The sequence below is a fragment of the Canis aureus genome, chromosome 16 (assembly GCF_053574225.1).
Source record: "Canis aureus isolate CA01 chromosome 16, VMU_Caureus_v.1.0, whole genome shotgun sequence".
Classification (NCBI taxonomy): Eukaryota; Metazoa; Chordata; class Mammalia; order Carnivora; family Canidae; genus Canis; species Canis aureus.
In genome coordinates this window covers 20,306,309-20,328,192 of record NC_135626.1, presented here as the reverse complement: position 1 = coordinate 20,328,192, position 21,884 = coordinate 20,306,309, and the positions used below count along the sequence as shown (strand labels likewise).

Sequence of the window (21,884 nt, the reverse complement as noted above, 5' to 3'; positions counted from 1 at the left end):
CAGGGAGCCCGACGCAGGACCCGATCCTGGGTCTCCAGGATCACACCCTGGGCCAAAGGCGGCACTAAACCGCTGAGCCACCGGGGCTTTGCTAAAGCATGACTCATGATCTTGGATTTGTGGGTTTGAGCCCCATGTTGGGTGTACAGATTACTTAAAAGTAAAATCTTTTTAAAATAAATAAAAGAGCCATATCATAATGGTCCCTGATGCAAGTAGGAATAAGAGTACAGAAGAAACTGTCCCCATGAAATGTTCATCCATCACAAGACTTATATTCCCAAAATGTAAAGAGCTTAAATCAAATTGTATTATTTTTCTGCTCAATACTGTCCTGTGGCTTCTCACCTCAGAGTAAAATCCAAAAAGCCTACATTTTTTTGTAAATCATGTATCCAATATGGCCTTATACCTACAATACATAAAGAACTATAAAAACTCAGTAATAAAAAGCCAACTAAACTAATTAAAACATTAGAAATGGATCTGAACAGACATTTTTCTAAAGAAGATAAATAAATGGCCAATAAGCACATGAAAAAATGCTCAATATCAATACCCATCAAGGAAATGCAAACCAGAATCACAACCAGATATTAACTCATATCCCCCTAAATGGTTATAATCAAAAAGATAGATGACGAGGTGCCTGAGTGGCTCAGCGGTTGAGCATCTGCCTTCAGCTCAGGTCATGATCCCGGGATCCTAGGATTGACCCCTGTGTTGGCGGGGCGGGGGGGGGGGGTCAGTGGGAAGTCTGCTTCTCCCTCTGCCCCTCTCCTCATTCATGCTCGCTCTCTCTCTCAAATAAAGTAAATAAAAATCTTAAAAAAAAAAGACAGATGACAGCAAGTGTTGGTGAAGATGTGAAGCAATTGGAACCTTCACTCATTGCTGATGGAGACATAAAATGGTGCAGGGACTTTGGAAAAGTGTGACAGAGTAAAGACAGTTACCACCCGACCCAGCAATTCCACTCCTAGCTATATCCCCAAGAAGAATGGAAACATGTCCACATGAAAACTTGTGCACCAATGTTCATAGGAGCATTATTCATACTTACCAGAAAGTGGAAATAACTCAAATGTCTATCAGCTAGTGAAAAGATGAAATATCCACACAATGGACCAATACTTGGCAATAAAAATAAGTACAATACATGCTACATAAATGAACCTTGAACACACATGCGAAATGAAAGAGTTCTGTTACTAAACACCACATAGTCCATATATATACTTGAGGTGTCTATAAATACAGAGACAGAAAGTAGATCATTGGTCTCCTGGGGCTGGGGGTTATGGTGTACCCACCATAGGGTACACCAAGATAGGGCTAATGGGTGTGAGATTTCTTTTGGGGGTTATGAAAATGTTCTAAAATTGTGTTGACAGTTGCACAATTCTGTGAATATATTAAAAGCCATTAGTTGTATGCTTTAAATGGGTGAATTGTATGGTATGTGAATTTATATCTTTTTTAAAATTTTTATTTATTTATTTTAGAGAAAGAGAGAAAGTGCAAACGTGGGAGAGGAACAGAGGGAGAGAGGGGGAGAGAATCTGGAGCAGGCTTTCCATTGTGTGAGGAGCCTGATGTGATGCAATATGGGCTGGACACAGGGCTTGGTCCCATGACCCTGAGATCAAGACCTGAGCTGAGGTCACAAGTCCCACACTTAAGCCACCCAGGCACCTCTGTGAATTTATATCTTGATAAAACTGTTAAAAAAAAAAACAACAATCTTGAGTCTTCTTAGGCCCTACAAAGTCCTTACCCATGTGAGTTCATCTCCTTCCATCCTTTTCTTTGCTCCCTCTGTACAGGTCACTTTGGCTTCCTTGACCCACCAACCAGTTCAGGCCAGGGCTGTGGCTTATGGGCAAATAGTTTGTGCACTAACAAAAAGTCCCTGGCTGAGACAAGAACTGCAATCTAGGCTTCCGCTTATCTGACCTGGGCCCCAGGGCTACACCATCTCAGAGGGGTCATTTTCTAACTGGCACACAGGTGTGCCAAGACCATGTTCAGGGTTTATGCACATCATGTTCCCTCTACTGCTTCTACTCTGCCCTCACATACGCACATAACTTGCTCACTTTTTTTTTTTTTTAAGATTTTATTTATTTATTTGAGAAACAGAGAGAGGGCACCTGGGTGGCTCAATGGTTGAGTGGCTGCCTTTGGCTCAGGTCGTGATCCTGAGGTCCTGAGATTGAGTCCCACATCGGACTCCCCACAGGGAGATGCTTCTCTCTATATATCTTCCTCTCTCTGTGTCTCTCATGAATAAATAAATAAAATATTTTAAAAATAATAAAAAAAGAGAGAAAGTGGAGAGGGGCAGAGGGAGAGAGAGAGAAAAACCCAAGCAGACTCCCACCCTGAGCACGGACCCTGACACGGGGCTCAATCTCATGACCCCGAGATCATGACCTGAGCAGAAACCTAGAGCCAGATGCACTTAACCGACTGAGCTGCGCAGGTGACCCTGACTTGCTCACTTTTATTCATTTCTCTGCTCCAATGTCATCAGAGGGGCCTTCCCTAAGCCCTGAATGATATCAGCCCCATCATCCTCTCACTCTTCACCCACTTTTATTTCTCTTCACAGAACTTACTACTACCTCATATATCATATTTTGATGTACATTTTGGTTACCATCTGTCTCCTTCCTCTAGAATGAAAGCCCCATGAGAATGGGAGCTTCGTTTTATTTATTGCTGTAGCTCCAGTGCCTATGGGAATATCTAGTATACAGCAGGTGCTGAATAAATTTCTTGAGTGCATTCATAAATGCGGTAAACCCAAGGAGTCATCCAAGACTTTATTGTGGACACATCCAAGCTGATTCTAGGTGAAGAGAAGGTGTGTTTTCTGTGGACTGGACTGATCACATAGCCATGGAAAAGTAACAATGCAGTGCTGAACGCTCAGTGGCCAAGATTATCCAGAAGACACAGCACCACTGATTCAAATGTGACCTGAGTTGGGTGAGAGCCAGTGCTCAGGGAGGGACCCCTTGCTGGTTGGGGCTCTTACCTCTTCTTTCGTATAGTACTTCAGGAGGCCTTCTCTTGCCAGCAGGACAAACTTCCTCCTCAGGAACTGAGCATTGTCCCTCCCTCGCTTCCACAGGAACCCTTCTCGGTTACCTTAGCCACCAAGGACGAGACAGAGGGAACACTCACATCCTTAATATGAACAAGCAGTTCTCAAACCTCATAGGGTCTTGAGGGTAGAATGCACGCTCCGCCCAGGGCTAAAATATCTAAAATATAACTTTGCCATGTCAGCTGCAGCACGTTCGGACTTTGTCTGGGGCCAAATTTGCAATGTCTTATGATTTCAGTTGGGCCCTCCCTAACTTCCTTCTTTGGCTGTTTCATAAGATAGAGTAAACTCTTAAGGAGGCTAAGTCCTGAGAAACTGGATGATTCTGAAAGATGCCCATATGGTCTGCCCAACATCATGTCAACATTAGCCTAATGAAACTCTCCAGAGGGTGGACCTAATGAGTGACCTCTAGGTACCTGCTAGCTGAAGAATACTGTGAGCTACGGGTAGCTCAGAACGCTGAGCTCTGGCTGCCGCTGGTCCTCATGGTGGTTTTGTATGCTTTGTTCTCTGGGTCAATGTCAGCTTGGACTCAGAGCAGCTGGGCAGAAACGACCCCAGGTCAAGGGCCAGCAATGAGCTTGTGCCCCACACAAAGGTGTGAAGGGAGGCTGAAATCCTCCCCATGCACCTTGCCAAGTCTTATGCACACCAGGAGCCATACTTACAAGAGCAGGGGTGCCTCTTTTCTAAAGGTTCTGCCTGGCGGGTGAGTCTTTCTGCAATTCTATACTAAGACTCTACATGCATGTGTGGCCCTGCAGGGACCTGAGATAAAAATGCTTTTTGACCACTCAGACCATAAAACTCTACCAGCTGACGTGTTGCTGTTTCAGACACAGAGGAACCCACATCTTGGCCTCTGTGGCCAGAGCGAGGTCAGCAGATACTGTCTGAACTGGGCCCTGTTCCAGTAGCCAGGCACTTCATTGTCTAGAATTCATTAGAACACAGACTTCACAAGATGATGGAAATAACTTTACCTGGGGATGACATGGTTTTCCCATCGGCCATAAATTCCTGTCTTTCATACTTAGCTCGAATCCACTGTTCCTTTAACACTCTAAAAAAAAGAAAGAACCTTTGGTCAACTGCTGTCTGATGCATCCTCTTCACACAGAGTGGCACATCACAGCAGCTGCCTGCTCAGACCACCCAGGGCTGCTCAGCCTCAGTACCTTACATCTGGGGCTAATTCTTTGTTGTGGTGAGGGGAAGAATCCTGTGTTCTGAAGAATGTTTAGCAGCATCTCTGGCCTCTATCCTCTAGATGCCAGTAGTACCCCCTCCCTAGTTATGACACCCCAAAATGTCTTCAGATATTGCCAGGGTGTCCTTGGGGAAAATATTCCCCCCAAGGGGCTATATAAAAAACACTGGGCTACTCCAACCCCAGCCCAGCCCTCTAAGTCAACCAGCTCCTCTGGACTATCTACAGTCCCCCTCCCACTGCATGATCATAAGTTGAAGCTAAGGGAGTCCATGAGCCTCTTCCTGTGGCTTGCCCATAAATTCTGGGCATGCTACACTGGACAGAGCCATGATCTTGGGGTCCAACCACCTGAGACCTGGTCCTCTTCTACTATTTATCCACTGTGTGACCAACACAAGTTCCTTAACTCCTCTGACCTTGGGGGAATAGTTCAATAATACTATACCTACCTTCCCCTCAGGGTTGTTGTGGAGTTTAAATATATACAAAAGCGCCTAGTACCACGATCAGCATATAGTAGGAGTTTAATGTTAGACGAAGCAAATATTGTCATCCGTGACCCCGTGTAGAAAACTTCTTTCTTTTTTTTAAAACATTTTATTTATTTACTCATAGACACACACACACACACACAGAGAGAGAGAGAGAGAGAGAGACACAGGCAGAGGGAGAAGCAGGCTCCATGTAGGGAGTCTGATGTGGGACTAGATCCCGGGTCTCCAGGATCACAACCGGGCTGCAAGTGGCGCTAAACCGCTGGGCCACTGGGGCTGCCCAGAAAACTTATTTCAATTGTTTGGTTCCCTCTTGCCTTTTCCAGGTAAATGCTCCAAAATTTCCGTGACCTTACTTCAGACCCACAGGGAAAGACCCAGAAGTGGGCACTGGGCCTGAACTCGCTAATCAGAGCTCTGCCCCAGGCTGTGTGGAGTAAAAGGAGTAAAGCTGAGAGGGCAAAGGATTGGAAGCCCTCTCACCATCAAGCTGGGAGCTGGAGCTGGTGATCTGGAGCCAGGGACCTGGAAGTAGCCTTGCTCCCAGCTGTATGAAAGAAGCCTGGCCGACAGAAAGGGGCAGGAATGAGAACCAGACAGAGAGTGAGAGAGGCCAAATAGCATTTGAGTCCCTGGCTTGTCCTTCCTGAGGGTGGCTCTATCTCTGTCCCTCCTACGGTTTGATCCCCAGAATCAATAAAATCCCACTCCTGCCTAAGCTGGTTTAAACTGGTTTTCTGTTACTTACAATCAGGAGTCCTACCTAAGGCAATTCTCACTCTCACAGCCCTCACTCCCAGCTCACTGCGGAGAGTCACCAAGCCTTCTGTGAAACCCTGAGCCACAGGATCAGAGCTGGGAGAGGGAGTGGAGACTGAGGCCCCAGTCCTGGTCCTGGAGGTGGGGAATTTAGAGGACTTCCAGAATTATAGGGAGAAGACCATTGGTGTTCCACTAAAAGGGGATAAGGGCTGTGGTTGGAATCATGACAAGTAGTGGCTGTAGTGCTGGCAGAAAGCCTAACACATAGTAGATATTCACCAAATTCCTATTCCTTTCTCCTTGCAGCCAACCACTGAGTAGCAGCAGTGAGGCAAGGTGAGCCAGACCCTCTCGAGTTAAGCCTGGCACATCCCTCCGCCTGGGCCACGAACCAGGCAGCATTCTGAAGGTGACACTGAGAAATGGATTTAAAACTAGCCTGTTGGGTGGCCTGTAAGACATTTTACATAAAGTATCTCATTTAATCTCTACCACCATGCCATGATATAGGCATCATTACCTACATTTCCAGAGATGAGGATGCCACGATTCAGAGAAGTTTGGTAACTTGTCCACCTTCTCACAGGTAAATAGTGGTAGAGTCAGGAAACAATACTGGAGTCTTCTGAGTAGAAAGCTGCAGCTCCCCTGCTACTCCATGCTGTATCAGTAGCCTCTCAGTTGTTTAACTACTGGGAAATGGCAGGGTACTAGGTAGAGTTGTATAGTTTGTGCACTGTCCAAAAGCTTCCTGCTGAGGCTAGCAGACAATGGTGGCTGAAATGCAGCCTGCTTCCTGCAAGCCATACCCGCTATGAGGCTGTGTCTGCCCAGAGGGTACCTTCTTCCCATTTGTATGGGTGGAGGCAGAATGCTATCTAACAGCCCTGGCCGTGAGGCTGAGTCCCCAGGAGGAAGGTTAAGGCTCAGACAGTCCTAAGAAAGTTGGGGTCACTAGGTACCAGGGTCACACTGACCCCTCATATCCAGGGGACATGAAACCTCCTGCTGCTTCCCAGCTTCCCTCCTTATATTAGATTTCCCCAGTGCCCTGGTACCCAACACCAGGCCCTGGTGTCAGATGGGCTAGTCAGTCCCAGTTCTGTCTCTATGAACCTCAGGTATGTCACTATACTATAGAGACCATGGCAGTGCTATCTCAGAATCGTTGAGAGAATTAAACAAATTACCGCACACAAGCATTTAGCACAGAGCCTGGTGTATAGGTAAAGTTCAATAAATATTAGTGGTTACTATTATTTTTTTTTAATTTTTATTTATTTGTGATAGTCACACACAGAGAGAGAGAGAGAGGCAGAGACACAGGCAGAGGGAGAAGCAGGCTCCATGGACCGGGAGCCCGATGTGGGATTCGATCCTGGGTCTCCAGGATTGCGCCCTGGGCCAAAGGCAGGCGCCAAACCGCTGCACCACCCAGGGATCCCTGGTTACTATTATTTTTATGGTGATTATGTAGGCATCTGAGGCCAGATAGCTGCTTTGGAGCTATGCTGAGTTCAAGACATTCTGTAGGAAGTAGCCGAAACACACCCATTCTACCAAACCCCCTCCCCCCCAAAAAACAGTGTTCCTCTTCTCTATCAAATTAGCCACTATGAGTAGGCTATGAGAACATCAGAGACAAAGGGCCCATCATAGAGAAAATGCCCCATTTCACAGCTGTGGAAACTGAGTCACAGAGAGGGGAAGTGATAAACCAACCAATAAAGGTAGAGAGGGAATGAGGCCAGGTCTCTGTGTTCTCCACAATAGTACCAAATGTTTTCCTGGATCCACCAGGTCCATGGAAAAGACCACCACACACAAAGGTACTAGAGATGGAGCAGGGATCAGGGAAGTGAGACCAAGAAATCACCCACTCACAGGCAGTCATTGGCTTGGGGGACATAGTAGAAAGCAGGGACTCTGGCTTCATACTTGGCCTTCACACGGAGGTTCCCATTGTGGCTCATAAACTGTAAGACAAGAGCAACTTGGGGTAATATTAGAACTTGAAAAAATGTGAAATGAAACCACTGTCTACCCAGAAGGCCACTCTTCCCATTGGCTCCTAGGCTGAGTCAGGAAATGCTCCTGGAGTTTGATGCATCCTATTGGGCTTGGTCATACATGCTGCTGGGAAGCCACAGCCTGGAACAATGAGGCACTACAACCGTGGCTCACATGGGCAGAGCACTCTATGGTTTTTACCCTAGTGGATTCATTCGATTCCCTAGACCATTTTAATACTATCATCCCCATATTAGAGGTAAGGAAATGGGCTCAGAGAGGTTAGGTGACTTACCCAAGGTGACAGCTAGCAAGTGAGGAGCTGGGACTTGAACTCAGACCTAACTCCAAAGCTCATGTTCTTTCTCCCACCCTCTCTCTCCACAGATGGCCAGGACCACCAGCAGCTACGTGCAGGAGATAGACATAGCTGGAGGACAGAAGAAGTTGGAGCTGGCCCCATGGAGTAGGTAGGTCAGGATGATCACTGGGGCCCTGGGACACCTGACACACCCAGAGGCAGATATGCCAAAGTTGGCCTTGGCCAACAGCTGGCACTCAGTAACGGGTGGCATATCTGGGGTGAGGGCACATGTGGGAAGAAACATCAGGTTTTTAATATACATCCTTTGAGCAGAGTGAACCCCATTCTCCCCCAATCCCCAGGGACTCCAGACTGTGACACAGGATTTGAATGGGCTCTGGATCCCAACAGAGCAGGTTTGACATTCCAGCTGTGCCACTTACTCAGTGACCCTTGGGCACTACTTAACCCCCTGAGGTTCAGGGATTAGAACTGCAAAAATGAAAAAAGTATAATAACAGGAGGGTTACAAGGAAGGTTACAATCTTCAGGTCTATGTGCTGGTTTACTGGTTTCTTGTCTTTCTCCTGCACTAGAATGTAAGCTCCACATGGGCAGAGACTGTATCTTATTCATTGTGCTTTCCTAATACCCAGCACACAGTAGGCTTACAGTAATGCGTCCAACAAATAAGCATCTAGCACAGTGCCAGGCACAGAGTGGGCACTCAGTAAACACGGGTCTACTTCTCCAATAGTCCTCGAAATCCTCAGCCAACCAGCACAATTTAGAACAGCTTGCTCTCTGAAGGTTTTGTGGCCAAAATGGTATTACCATCCAAGCTGAAAGTGTCCTCCATCTCTATAGGTCAGGAAAGAAAAACTGTGCCCTTCCTGGCTAGGGGGTGGGCTGGAACCGGGACTATAGACCCGGAAGCAGGAGCTTACATTTAATCCTTAGAGCAGCCCTGTCAAGGGGTACTGGTATCCTTAGAACACAGACATTTAAACAGGGAAATAACCGGCTCAGGGCCTTGCACTCACCGTCTCTGGCTAAGCAGGGGGTCTAAAAGGCAGTGCTTTCTCTTGCTAGTTACTGCTTCTCTCTGGAACCGTTTCACTGTTTCTTCCCCTGGAGAATGCTCCATCCCCCCCACACCGGTACCCTAGGGCCTGCCCACCGCCTCCACCCCCCACCTCCATCCCACCCCCCAACTCCACCCCCACCCCACCCCACCCCCCACCCCCCCGCTCTGCTGTTCCAAGGCTACCAGTGCCTCCCTCCGCCACCCCCCCCCCCCCCGCTCCCTTCCTACCTCCACAGTACTGTCGTCCCAGAAGTCAAGTCTCACGGATTTAACTTTGCTGATGTCTGGGAAGTTGCGGTGGACGCCGGAGCAGTTGAGACAGATGAAAATACCCAGCTTGTAGGAGGCCCAGTCGGGATCTGCGGGGCGAGAGGGCGCAAGGGTAGTTGGATGGAGAGCTAGGCACCGGGACCAGGGCTGGGCTGGCTGCGGGGCGGGGGTGGTGGTGGTGGTGCTGGGAGAAGCAGGGCTTGGCCTTAGGATTCCTGGGCCATGCCCAGCGCTGCCCACGCTAGGAACCCTTTCCTCTCGGCCCCCCCACCTTGGGTGAACTAAGATACCAGCATGGTCAGCCCACCGGGATGATCCTGGAAGGAGTCTAGGGATGGGGCCGAGAGGCTGCGGCGAGGGCGAAGCGAAGTGACAGGACTCCGGGGAACCGAGAGGAGAGTGCGGAGGAAGGGGCCGACACTGGGGCGGCCGGCCGGGGAGCGGCAGGTGGAGAAGTCGGCCGTAGGGCCCCTGGGCGGCGGCGGCGGCGGCGGCGGCAGGGTCCGCGCGCTGCGGAGCGGGAACCTGGGAGGACCCCGGGGCGCCGGGGGCAGGAAAGGGGCCACTGGACCTTCAGACGCCCGGGGTCCGGGACCCCTGGGTGTGCGGGATGTTTGGGTACATGGGCGTGAGAGGTGGCTGGGTCCGGAGCAAAGATGTCAGAGACCGAGGACCGAGTGCGTGGGGTGTCCGGCGGGGAAGGTGAACGCGATGGCCAGGGCACCCGGGTCCGGGGCCCCTGTCGGGGTCCAGAGTGCGGAGGTCAGCGGGCCTGGGTGCGGGGGGCGCGGCAGCCGAGCGCGCGGGGCGGAGATTCGTGGTATGGGTGGGCTGGGGCCCGGGTGCGAAGGTGTCAGAGGGGTCATGCCCGGAGCCAGCGGCCACCCGGGACGGGACCGAGTCTAGAAGGAGAGGGGGTTGGCCGGCAGAGGGTCCTGCTCCCGGACGCCGCACCCTTACCCGCCGCTCCGCAGTCGGCGCAGTGCGCGTTGCCGGTGCCCGCCGCCTGCAGCAGTTCCAGCAGCCGCTTCTTGTTGCGCTCGCGGTCGCCCATGGCCGGCCCGGCGGGCTCAGCGGGGCTCGGCTCCGCCGCCCCCCAGCCTGCAGCGGCCCATGGCGCGGAGCTCGCACGGCAGGTGGAGAGGGAAGCAGCTCCGCGGCCTCCCGCGCGCCCGCGCCGCTGCCAGCCCCGCCCCTCGGGCCTCGGGCCTCCCGCCCCGCCCCCTCGGCCTCACGCCCCGCCCCCTCGGCCTTCCCGCCCCGCCCCCTCGGCCTCCCGCCCCGCCCCCTCGGCCTTCTCGCCCCGCCCCCTCGGCCTCCCGCCCCGCCCCTCGGCCTCCCGCCCCGCCCCCTCGGCCTTCCCGCCCCGCCCCCTCGGCCCCTGTGCCGCGGCTCCAGCCTCTCCGCTCGGGCTCAGGCGGGCCAGGCCGGCCACACCGGGAGGGAGCCGAGCGCCGGGCCCGGAGCAGACCCCTGCCAGGCACCTGCCAGCTGCGGGACTGCGGGCCACCCAGTCAGCTTCTCTAGCCTCGGTTTCCACCTCTGTAACAGGCGAAGAAGGACATGTCTGTGTCTCTGGGCTCCTTGGAAGATTAGACACGCTCTAACCCGTGAAAGCATTCTACTGATGTATCGCTTGCATCTACTTAGAGAGATTCCAGTGCTAACTCCGAGGAAACGCTCCTTGATACCCAGCCTCGAGCAATCTCTCCGGCTTCTGGTCCTGCTGGAACCCTGTTATGGGATCCGTCCCTCCCTTCGGCCCCGAGCACTTTCTATCTACATTGCATCACAGTTATTTATATATTTATGTTAACTCCTCTCCCACCTCCAGCACACACAGGGCCACGCTGAATAGTTCACATCAGTAGCTTTATTTCTGTATCCCACACAACCCTAGAAACCCAGCACCTGCCCATTTTTAGAAGTCCAATAAACAGTTGCATGACTGTTCACGGGGAAGTGTCGTTTCACCAATGTGGACTTCACCAGGCACTTTTATCTGTTAAGTTCCATCACTGTCAGGTGTGGCCAGGGCTTTGATAGTCTTGAATCTAGGGTCTCCCCCCACCATCCTTGTCCCTCCTTGACCCCTTTCTCTGGGATCTCCGGGTGTCTGGTAAGGCACAGATGGCACACACTTGCCTTCCCCTCTGTAGGTAAACACCCATCTGTCATATGCATATAGCTTTATGCACAAGGATGTTAGATTTCCATCCCGATGATTACAGTTGAAGTTCAAGCTGACCTACCAGTATCCCAACTCAACATGCATGCATAGGTACATGTGAATACATAGGGCAGCATGATATAATGGAATGAGTCCAAGAATACAGATTTTGAATCTTGACTCCACCACTTACTAGCTACGTGGCCTTGGGCAAATTCTTTCACTTCTCTGAGCCTTATATTCCTCGCCTGTAAAATGAGAATTAGGGACGATCCATTTAATGGGGTTGTTGAGATGTGCCAGGACGTGCATGGCACACAAAGTCCTCAGAACACAGGGCTGCCTTCCTTTCCCTGCCCGTCTGGTCAGCTCGTGGGATCATCATTTGGAATGCTGTGTGTCATTTCCCATCTTCCACAGGGTGGAGGAGGTTAAGCCTCTGGGCCTGGGAGGAGGGGGACATTCCCAAAAATAATCAGTCAGGAGAGTCTCAACTGTGGGGGGTGAGACCTAGCCCAGAGGCAGCTCTAGAGGAACCAGAGAGAGCCCCAGAGGGGTCAGAGGGCATGGGGCTTGTTTACCAAATAGGCTGAAAGATGATTCATTTCCGCTGTTTTAGATGAAAAAGGAGACAGAAATAAATCTCCCAGGAGACAGATGGGAAAGGCAACTTAAGATAGGAAGGCAAGAAGGGAGGACGTAGGGGGCAATGAGGGGACAGGGCAAGGACATCATTTCGCTGCTGCCCAATGCCTGGGCGAAACCCTCAGCCTTCCTAGTTCATGTACTTTTGTCCCGCTCTCCTCTGACACAAGGAGTCTCACCATTTTGTGAGATCCCACAAAAGCCAACCCCAGCAAAACTAGATCTCCTTCATGGTGAGGAGCCAGAGATGGAGAGATTCCTTTAGTTTGTCCTCCTCCTGTTTTATTTCTGGAGGTTTCCATTTACTGAATTCCAAGCCTCAAGGTGGAATTTCAGGCATTCTCAGAGACTAAATAAATATTTAAGAAATAAAAGATACTATTGTATTTTGTTTGTAATGAGTTTCTTTCTTTCTCTGGGGAATGAGAGGGTGACAATGCTAATTAAAAATTATTGATTATTTTACAGAGAGTTTCACAACATTTGATCACATTTGAGTGTCATGACTGCTCTGTGAGGGCAGCATGTTATCCTCAGAGGAGTTAAGTTACACTAAGTTCAAAGAGCCAAATGGGCAGAACAAGGGTCTAAATCCAGGTCTCCTGGTGGCCACTAAATCCCATAGGACAAGCCTGCCCTCTCTTTCATCCTCTCCCATTCCTGGGTTTTTTTTTTCCCACTTCTTAAAAAAACTATGGTAAAATCTCTGTAATGTGAAATTGGCACTTTTAACCATTTTTAAGTGTACAATTCAGTGGCATTAATTACATGCATGATGTTGTGCCACTATCACCACTACCTGTTTCCACAACTTTTTCTTTTCTTTTTAAAAGATTTTATTTATTTATGAGAGAGAGACAGAGAGACAGAGAGCAAGAGCAGGGGGAGGGACAGAGGGAGAAGCAGACACCCCCAAGCCCGGAGGCCAATGTGGGGCTCAATCCTGGGACTCTGGAATCCTGACCTGATCTGAAGGTAGAGGCCTAACCCCCTGAGCTGCCCAGCTGCCCCGTTTGCACAACTTTTCATTGCCGCTAACAGAAACTCTATAGCCCACTTATAGGTAATGGACACAATCAGCATTCAGTTCAGATCTGTGTTCAGGAACCAGAGGCTGTTCCTAAGGCAGAAGCACTGGGTCAAAGGCTATGGTGACCAGGATCAGGGTCCAGGCTATGAGGGGCAGGGTGGGCCGAGACAGGCTTCTCATGGGCTCCATCAGTGCAACAGCTGCAGGGGTGAGGGGGCAATTCAGGCCCTAGACAGAGAGTCCTCTGTAAATAAAGCTCCCAGGATCCCTCAGAGCACAAACATCCAGCCCTGCTCTCAGGGTCACTGTCTGTTGAACCGAGCCCAGCCACCATGGGGCTGGAAGAAAGCTTTCAACCACATTCCCAGCCCTGGACTTGGCTCAAGATCCTTGGGGAATAGATCACGAGTCCTTTGAAATTTTAAATAATTATGTTTACTAGATTTTTAAAAAGATTTTATTTATTTATTCATGAGAGACACACAGAGAGAGGTAGAGACATAGGCAGAGGGAGAAGCAGGGTCCTCATAGGGAGCCTGATGTGGGACTCGATCCTGGAACTCCAGGATCACACCCTGAGCTCAACTGCTGAGCCATCCAGGCATCCCTAGATTTTTTTTTTTAAACTATAATTACAAGAAATTTGGAAAATGCAATAAAGAAGGAAGAAATACCACAATTATGACCACCATATATTCAGGGATTGTTGTATGTCAAGCATTATTCCATTTAATCTTAAATACAATCCTTACATAGAACTAGTTTTATGCCCATTTTACAGATGAAGCAACTGAGGCCCTGGAAGAGAATTTAAGTACATTTGTCCCAGGTTACACAACTGATATGATGTATACTGGATGATACATAATCTGGAGCTTTGGGCCCCTTTTATCAATATATTAGGTTGATAGTATGAAGCTGACTTACAAAAATAGTAATGTCATGCAGGTCAACCTAATATTATCTTTTAATTGTTCTACCACCAGTCTTTTTAAAAAAGATTTATTTTATTTATTTCTGAGAGAGAGAGTGCACATGTGCAAGGAGAGGCAGGGGCAGAGGAGAAAGAGAGAGAAAGAATCCTCCACCAAAAGTGCGCAGCCTGACATGGGGCTCGATCCTAGAATCCTGAGATCATGACCTAAGCCAAAATCAAGACATCAAGAACCAACCACCTAACCAACTAAGCCACCCAGGCGCGGCTCTACCAGCAGTCCCTTTTTTTTTTTTTTTTTTTTTTTTTTTACCAGCAGACCTTAAGACCTTATTAAACTTTTCCTAAATTTTCATCTGGCTGTTTAGCTGTAATGAGTATCTTTGTGCCCAAAACCTCTCCCCTCTTTAACGCTAGTATTTTCAAGCACCCGAATCTCCTGTAATTGCTCATTGATTTCCTGGTCTCCCTTACTCACCTAAGCTTCATAAGGGCAGGGTCAGGTCAGTTGTATCCTCTGCTGTATCCCAGTACCTGCCTGCTGTGTAGTGGAGATTCGAAAAATATTTGCAAAATAAAGAAATGAATGTGGGTAAAAAATAATAAACAGTAAAGTGAGAGGTCTTGGGATCATGAACATGTTTTCCCTTTGAAAGAAATTACAGGCAGGCATATGAAACAGCAGAAAATCAAGCAACCAAGCCAAAGAATCTGACCAAGTTAACCTATTTCTTTGTATATTCAATATTACTTTATCTTCTATAGGAAGCAGCTAAGAGCCCAGAAGGACTCCCCACTGCAATGCTACTAAAGTGTTTGCTCCTTCACTCATTAAATATTTGTGGGGCATACACTATGTGCCAGGCACTGTTATGGGCACTGGGAATATATAGCTATAAACAAGCAAAAGTTCCTGCCTTTGTTCAGCTTACCTTCAAGTGGGAGAGACAGAACATGAACAGAGAAACAAATATACCTATATACAATATGTTATCAGGGTGATAAATGCTGTAAAATAACAATAAGTAAGGATAGGGAAGGATGGAAGATCCTATTTTGATAGGAAGGTCAAGGAAACCCTCTCTGAGTAAGTGATACTGGAGCAAAGATCTGAAGGAAGGGTTTGAGCTAAGTTAGCACCTAAGAAAAGCGTGTCCCAGGAAAAGGGGCCAGCAAGTACAAAGGCCCTGGGGTGACAACATGCTTGCGATGTGCTTTGTCTACCTCCTCTGAGCACACAGCTGCCCAACTCTATGATCTTGTGCCTTGCTCAAGCTGCTTCCCTCTATTACTGCAGCCCCCTCCTCCTCTACCCCATCCTCTTTTTTTTTTAATTTTTTTAAATTTTTATTTATTTATGATAGCCACAGAGAGAGAGAGAGAGAGAGAGAGAGGCAGAGGGAGAAGCAGGCTCCATGCACCGGGAGCCCGATGTGGGATTCGATCCCCGGTCTCCAGGATCGTGCCCTGGGCCAAAGGCAGGCGCCAAACTGCTGCGCCACCCAGGGATCCCTACCCCATCCTCTTTTACCCAGCCCCCACTGTTCTAGCAAACTCCTGCCCTTCTGCCCAAATTCAAATCTTACCTCTTACAGTTTGCCCTGTCTCCATCTATTTTCTCACAATGTTCATATTTCTGTTATAATAATCATCACACTGTACTATGATTTTTTAAAATCTATCTTGTCCCAGTTGTCAGTGATCTTGTTAACAGCAGATTGTCCTATTCATCTTATATTCTTGGTGCCTAGCAAGTACCAGGCCCAAAAAATGTTGGTTGATCTATGTATGTGAAATGTCCAGGACAGGAGAATCCATAGAGACAGGAAGCAGATTCCTGGTTGCCAGGGACTGGGGGAGGGAGGCAGGAGAGTGACTGCTAAATGTACAAGGTTTCCTTTTAGGGTGTTGGAAATGTTCTGGAGCTAGATAGTGGTGATGGCTGCACAGCACTGTGAATGTATTAAATACCACTGAATTGTACACTTTAAATGGTTAAAATGAGGGGTGCCTGGGTGGCTCAGTGGGTTAAGCGTCTGACTCAATCTCAGCTCAGGTCTTGATTACGAGGGGAAAAAATGGTTAAAATGGTGAATTTTATGTTATGTGAATTTTGCCAGACACACCCTAAAAAATGTTGGTTGAATTGGGTGAAGTTGAGAGCCCTATTATTATAGGCAATCAAGCATGTGGGTTTGCATTCTGAATAAAATACAACAATAAGTTGAAACATCCAGTTGTGAAATCCGCTTTTTTTTTTTAAGATTTTATTTTATTTTTTTTTTAAATTTAATTTTTTTTTTAATTTATTTATGATAGTCACAGAGAGAGAGAGAGAGAAGCAGAGACACAGGCAGAGGGAGAAGCAGGCTCCATGCACCGGGAGCCAGATGTGGGATTCGATCCCTGGTCTCCAGGATCGCGCCCTGGGCCAAAGGCAGGCGCCAAACCGCTGCGCCACCCAGGGATCCCTTTTTTAAGATTTTATTTATTTATTTGAGACAGAGAGCATGAGAAGGACAGGGGATGGGGAGAAGCAGAGGGAGAGGGAGAAGCAGGCTCCCCATTGGTTAGGGATGGGGCCTCATCCCCAGGACTCCAGAAACGTGACATGAGCCCAAGGCATACACTTAACCAACTGAGCTACCCAGGCATCCTCAGTTGTGAACTCTAAAGAGCCAGAAAATAAGTCCTGAATTAACACACAATAATTGTTTACATTTTATAATGTGACCTGGAGCACTGAGTGAGAAGTTAGTCACAGAGCTTTACTCACAACTATAATTGAAGGGATTAGGGTGACATCTGTTGGAAATGTGATTTGAACGTTGAGGTGCTACTCTGTTGAACTAGAGTTTTAAAATTGGGCTCGAAAATCTAAAACTTCAATTACCTTTAGTTATACCTAAATTAATCACATAGGCAGTTTTTTAAGGTTATTTTTTAGGGTACCTGGGTGACTCAGTGGTTGAGCATCTGCCTTTGGTTCAGGTAGTGATCCCAGGGTCCTGGGATCGAGTCCTGCATCGGTCTCCCCGCAAGGAACCTGCTTCTCCCTCTCCTATGTCTCCGCCTCTCTCTGTGTGTCTCTCATGAACAAATAAATACAATTTTTTAAAAAAGAGTTTATTTTTTTAAGAGATCTCTACACCAAACATGGGGCTTGAACTCACAATCCCAAGATCAGGAGTCACATGCTCTTCTGACTGAGCCAGCCAGGGTCCCCAAGGATTACTTTGGAAAGCATCTAGGTACTTCTTGAGATGGTTTCTTAGACAATCACATCTTTCATCTCAATCTATATAATCAATGGTCCAATTAATAATATCTTCTATTGTGAAAAAAATAGCTTCCAATGTATAACATTTTATATTTTCCCAATGATTTATATAATTTCATTTTCATAACAACCTTGTGAGAGTGGTACATGAACTTTATTTTGCAAAAGAGAAACTGTTCTTACAGGAGTAAACTGAAATACACATATATATATGAGGCAGTGTTGGAACATGAGCCCAAGTATTCCGATTCTGGATTTCAAATTGTGAATGCTGTTTTTTTTTTTTATTTTGATCATTTGCCTTATTATTTTAATTGTGTGTGATACTTTTAATTTTTTTTAATTTTTAAAGATTTTATTTACTTTTTTGAAAGAGAGGGAGGGAGAACACAGAGGGAGAATGAGAGGGAGAAGCAGGCTCCCTGCTAGATTCTAAGACCCTGGGATCATGACCTGACCAGACAGTTAATTGACTAAGTGACCCAGGCACCCATGTGTGTAATACTTTTTTAAAAGACAGTAAGGGGGGATCCCTGGGTGGCGCAGCAGTTTAGCGCCTGCCTTTGGCCCCGGGGCGTGATCCTGGAGACCCAGGATCGAATCCCACGTCGGGCTCCCGGTGCATGGAGCCTGCTTCTCCCTCTGCCTGTGTCTCTGCCTCTCTCTCTCTCTCTCTCTGTGACTATCATAAATAAATAAAAATTAAAAAAAAATAAAAGACAGTAAGACGGTGTAACATAAAAGCAGAAAAGAAATCTAAAACTTTTGCCAAAGTAAGATTAGGAAGGTCAATTATCTTTCCTCTATAAAATATCACTGGGGAAGGGGAGCAAAGAGATATATTGTGTACTCTTTGCCTAGAGTTATCTAAGAATCAACAGCCTTTTCATGGGAATCCTGGCTATGTCTGAGGAGGGGAACAACTTTGAAGACTAAATAAAGTAGATCATATCACTAAATAAATAAACTTTATATGATGCATGCTTATTTCAAATGACTTGGAGAATTAGACTTTGTGGGTTTTTTTGTTGTTGTTGCTATTTTTGTTTTTGTTTTTTAAGTAGGCTCCACACCCAGAGTAGAACCCAATGCAGGGCTTGGACTCACCACCCTGAGATCAAGACCTGAGCTGAGATCAAGGCTTGGACACTTAATTGACTGAGCCACCCAGGCACTCCGAGAATTAAATTTTTTTTAAAAGATTTTATTTATTTATTCATGAGAGATACAAAGAGAGGCAGAGATACAGGCAGAGGGAGAAGCAGGCTCCACACAGGGAGCCCGACGTGGAACTCGATCCCAGGTCTCCAGGGTCAGGCCCTGGGCTGAAGGCGGCACTAAACCGCTGAGCCACCAGGGCTGCTAGAGAATTACACTTTTTAAGTAAACTTTCATTGAAGTGTAACAAATATACAGAAAAGCACAAATAATAAATGCATTATTTGATGAGTTTTTAGTAAGTGCATGCATATGTTTAACCAGTACTCAGGGCTAAAACAAACAAACAAAAACAAGAACAAAAACAAAAAACATCTAAATCAGGATTTCAAAAGGCTCCCATTCCCCTTCAGTGACTAGCCCCTAAAGGTAGTCTGATTTTTATCACCATATATTCTTTTGCCTGTTTTTGCACTTTATATAAACCGTGTGGCTTCTTTCACTCAACATTATGTTTGTGTCTCTCATGAATAAATAAATAAAATCCTAAAAAAAAAAAATTATGTTTGTGAGATTCCTCCATGTTGCTGGGTATAGTTGAAGTGTATTCAATAGACACATAATCTTTTGACCCTTGAGGTATCCCAGGTTTGGGCTTCTACAAAAAGCACATTCCAGTATTAGGTTCAACCATAGAAAACTGCAATTTTTGTAAATCAACAACTGTCAGATACTGGCAATATATTATAGCTCAACCTATGCGATGTCTTTTAGTGCACATATGTCTGTATTCTGTTGAATACACACCTAGGGGTGGGATGACTGGCTCATCAGAGATACATATGTTCAGCTTCTGTAGATACTGCCAAGTGATTTTCCAAAGTAATTCCACCAATCCACAGCTCCATCAGCAAGTTTGAGAGAGGTCCACACCCTTGCCAACACTCAGGTCTTACTGGTCTATCAGTATTTTTTTTAAGATTTTATTTATTTATTCATGAGAGACACAGAGAGAGAGGCAGAGACACAGGTAGAGGGAGAGGCAGGCTCCACACAGGGAGCCTGAGGCGGGACTTGATCCCAGGTCTCCAGGATCATGCCCTGAGCTGAAGGCGGCGCTAAACTGCTGAGCCACCCGGGCTGCCCTGATCTATCAGTATTATCTGTCTTCTTCACTTTAGCCATTCTCATGGATGTGTAGTGGTATCATAACATGGGTTTTAATTTTCATTTCCCTGATGAGTAATAAAAGAACACCTTTTTTCTGCTAATTGGTCATTTAAACATCCTCTTTAGGTAAGTACTTATTCAAGTCTTCTGCCCATTTTTTCAGTGGTTTGCCTGCCTTTTTCTCATTTTGCAGGAATTTAAAAATTTACTTATTTGAGAGAGAGAGAAAGTGAGCAAGCAAGGGGAGAGACAAAGGGAGAAGCAGACTTCCCACTGGGCACAGAGCACAATGTGGGGCTCAATCTCAGGGCTCTGGGATCATGACCTGAGATGAAATCGAGTGGGCCACTTAACAAACTGAGCCACCCAGCCACCCCGTAGGAATTTTAAAATATATTCCGGATACCAGTTCTTTGTTAGTCATATGTATTGTAAATATCTGCTTTCACTCTGTGACTTGCCTTTTCCCTGGTGTCTTTTTTTTTTTTTTTTTAAGATTTTATTTATTTATTTGACAGAGAGAGAGAAAGAGAGCACAAGCAGAGGAACGGCAGATGGAGCTGCAGAAGCAGGCTCCCCGTGGAGCAGGGAGCTGGACTTGGGGCTTCAACCCGAGGACCCTGGGATCACGACTTGAGCCAAAGGCAGATGCTTAACCTACTGAGCTACCCAGGAGCCTCTCCCTGGCATCTTTTAATGAACAGATATTTTTAACTTTAACAAAGTCCAATTTATTTTTTTCCTTTATGGTTAATGTTTTGTGTTTTTAAATTTATTTTTTACTTTTGTTTTGTTTTGTTTTTTAAGATTTTATTTATTTATTTGAGAGAGAGAGACAGAGATAGCAAGAGAGGACAAGCAGGGAGGAGAGGGAGAAGCAGGCTCCTCACTGAGCAGGAAACTTGGCATAAGCTTCATCCCAGGACCCTGAGATCATGACCAGAGCTGAAAGCAGACACTTAACTGACTGAGCCACCCAGGTGCCCCTGGTTAATGCTTTTTATGTCCTATTCCAGAAATGTTTGCCTATACTGAGCTCATGAAATTATTAAGCGCTAATTTAAAAAAATTCTTTAATTTAATTCAATTAACATATACTGTATTATTAGTTTCAGAAGTAGAATTCAGTGATTTACCACTTGCATATAATACCCAGTGCTCATCACCTAATGTGCCCTTCTTATTGCCCATTTCCCAGTTACCCCATCCCCACAACCTCCCTCCCCTCCAACAAGCCTCAGTTTGTTTCCTACAATTAAGAATCTCTTATGGTTTGCCTCCCTTTCTGTTTTCCTCTTATTTTATTTTTCCTCCACTTCCCCTGTTTTCATCTGTTTTGTTTCTTAGATTACACATATGAGTGAAATCATATGATAACTATCTTTCTCTGACTGACTTATTTTGCTTAACATAATATCCTCTAGCTCCATCCATGTTGTTGCAAATGGCAAGATTTCATTCTTTTTCCTGGCTGAGTAATATTTGTGTGTGTGTGTGTGTGTGTGTGTGTGTGTGTATCACATCTTTATCCATTTATCTGTTGATGGACATTTGGGTTCTTTCCATAGTTTGGCAATTGTGGCCATTGCTATATGGAGCATTAATTTTTTATGTTTTTTTTCCCCAAAACAAAATGAACTTTTTACATATTATGTATGTGACATTCATTAATTTTTTTTTTAACCAACACTGAATTAATGAACCCTCATACGTGCCAGCCAATGTACTGGGTTTTACAGGAGATATAATTATGGCCTTCATTCCTCATGAACTCTTGAAGGATCTTGGAGAGGTGACATCTCTTGTCCTAGTTCATGCTAGATCTGCTAGGATTGGAACACAGAATTAAAACATGGGGTTGACTGAGTCCAGAATCTGAGCACAACCAGTGAGCTCCTCTGTCTCCAGGAGGGATGCTGAGACATGAGGAATGGATTTTTGAAATATTCTGGTTGGTAGTGTCCAGATCCCCTTGGGAAACCGACTAGAGTCAAAGAAGGGGACAAAGATGTGTGGTCAGAAATGAAACAAAACAAAAAGCCCACAGGTTGTATTCTGATAGAGAAAAGTCCAGTGGTTGGCAAAAGGGACAATGCTCTGGCTTGGCACACAGGGAAGCTTCGCAGGGCAGGGGGCACCCTTCTTGGCACTTGTGAGGTGAGAATTCAGACCATTTTTTGTAGAGGGGGTGGGAATCTCAGCAAAAGGGACTGGCAGGCACAAAGGTGAGACAACATGA

The 21,884-nt window shown here is 46.7% G+C and overlaps 1 protein-coding gene and 1 long non-coding RNA gene across 7 annotated transcripts in view; one reads left to right on the top strand and one right to left on the bottom strand.

The window, feature by feature from the left end:
- The window catches only part of ADAP2 (ArfGAP with dual PH domains 2), a 35,284-nt gene extending 24,857 nt beyond the window's left edge, over positions 1-10,427 (bottom strand). For 2 of the 6 annotated variants that reach the window (XM_077852121.1, XM_077852120.1), the window contains exons 1-5: positions 10,219-10,424; positions 9,217-9,347; positions 7,472-7,563; positions 4,102-4,181; positions 3,044-3,156 (exon numbers count right to left, since the gene is read on the bottom strand). In XM_077852121.1, coding sequence (XP_077708247.1) covers positions 3,044-3,156; positions 4,102-4,181; positions 7,472-7,563; positions 9,217-9,347; positions 10,219-10,312 — 510 coding nt within the window. In that variant the 5' untranslated portion in view covers positions 10,313-10,424. Of the gene's footprint in view, positions 1-3,043; positions 3,157-4,101; positions 4,182-7,471; positions 7,564-8,944; positions 9,063-9,216; positions 9,348-10,218 lie in introns of those variants that run through there. The other 4 variants (XM_077852124.1, XM_077852123.1, XM_077852122.1 and 1 more) reach the window with 4 other exon arrangements.
- LOC144286086 (uncharacterized) lies at positions 7,440-12,412 on the top strand. The gene is made up of 3 exons (XR_013354182.1): positions 7,440-7,856; positions 7,985-8,067; positions 10,810-12,412. It is a non-coding gene; the product is annotated as an uncharacterized LOC144286086 (long non-coding RNA).
- Positions 12,413-21,884: the final 9,472 nt, after the last annotated feature.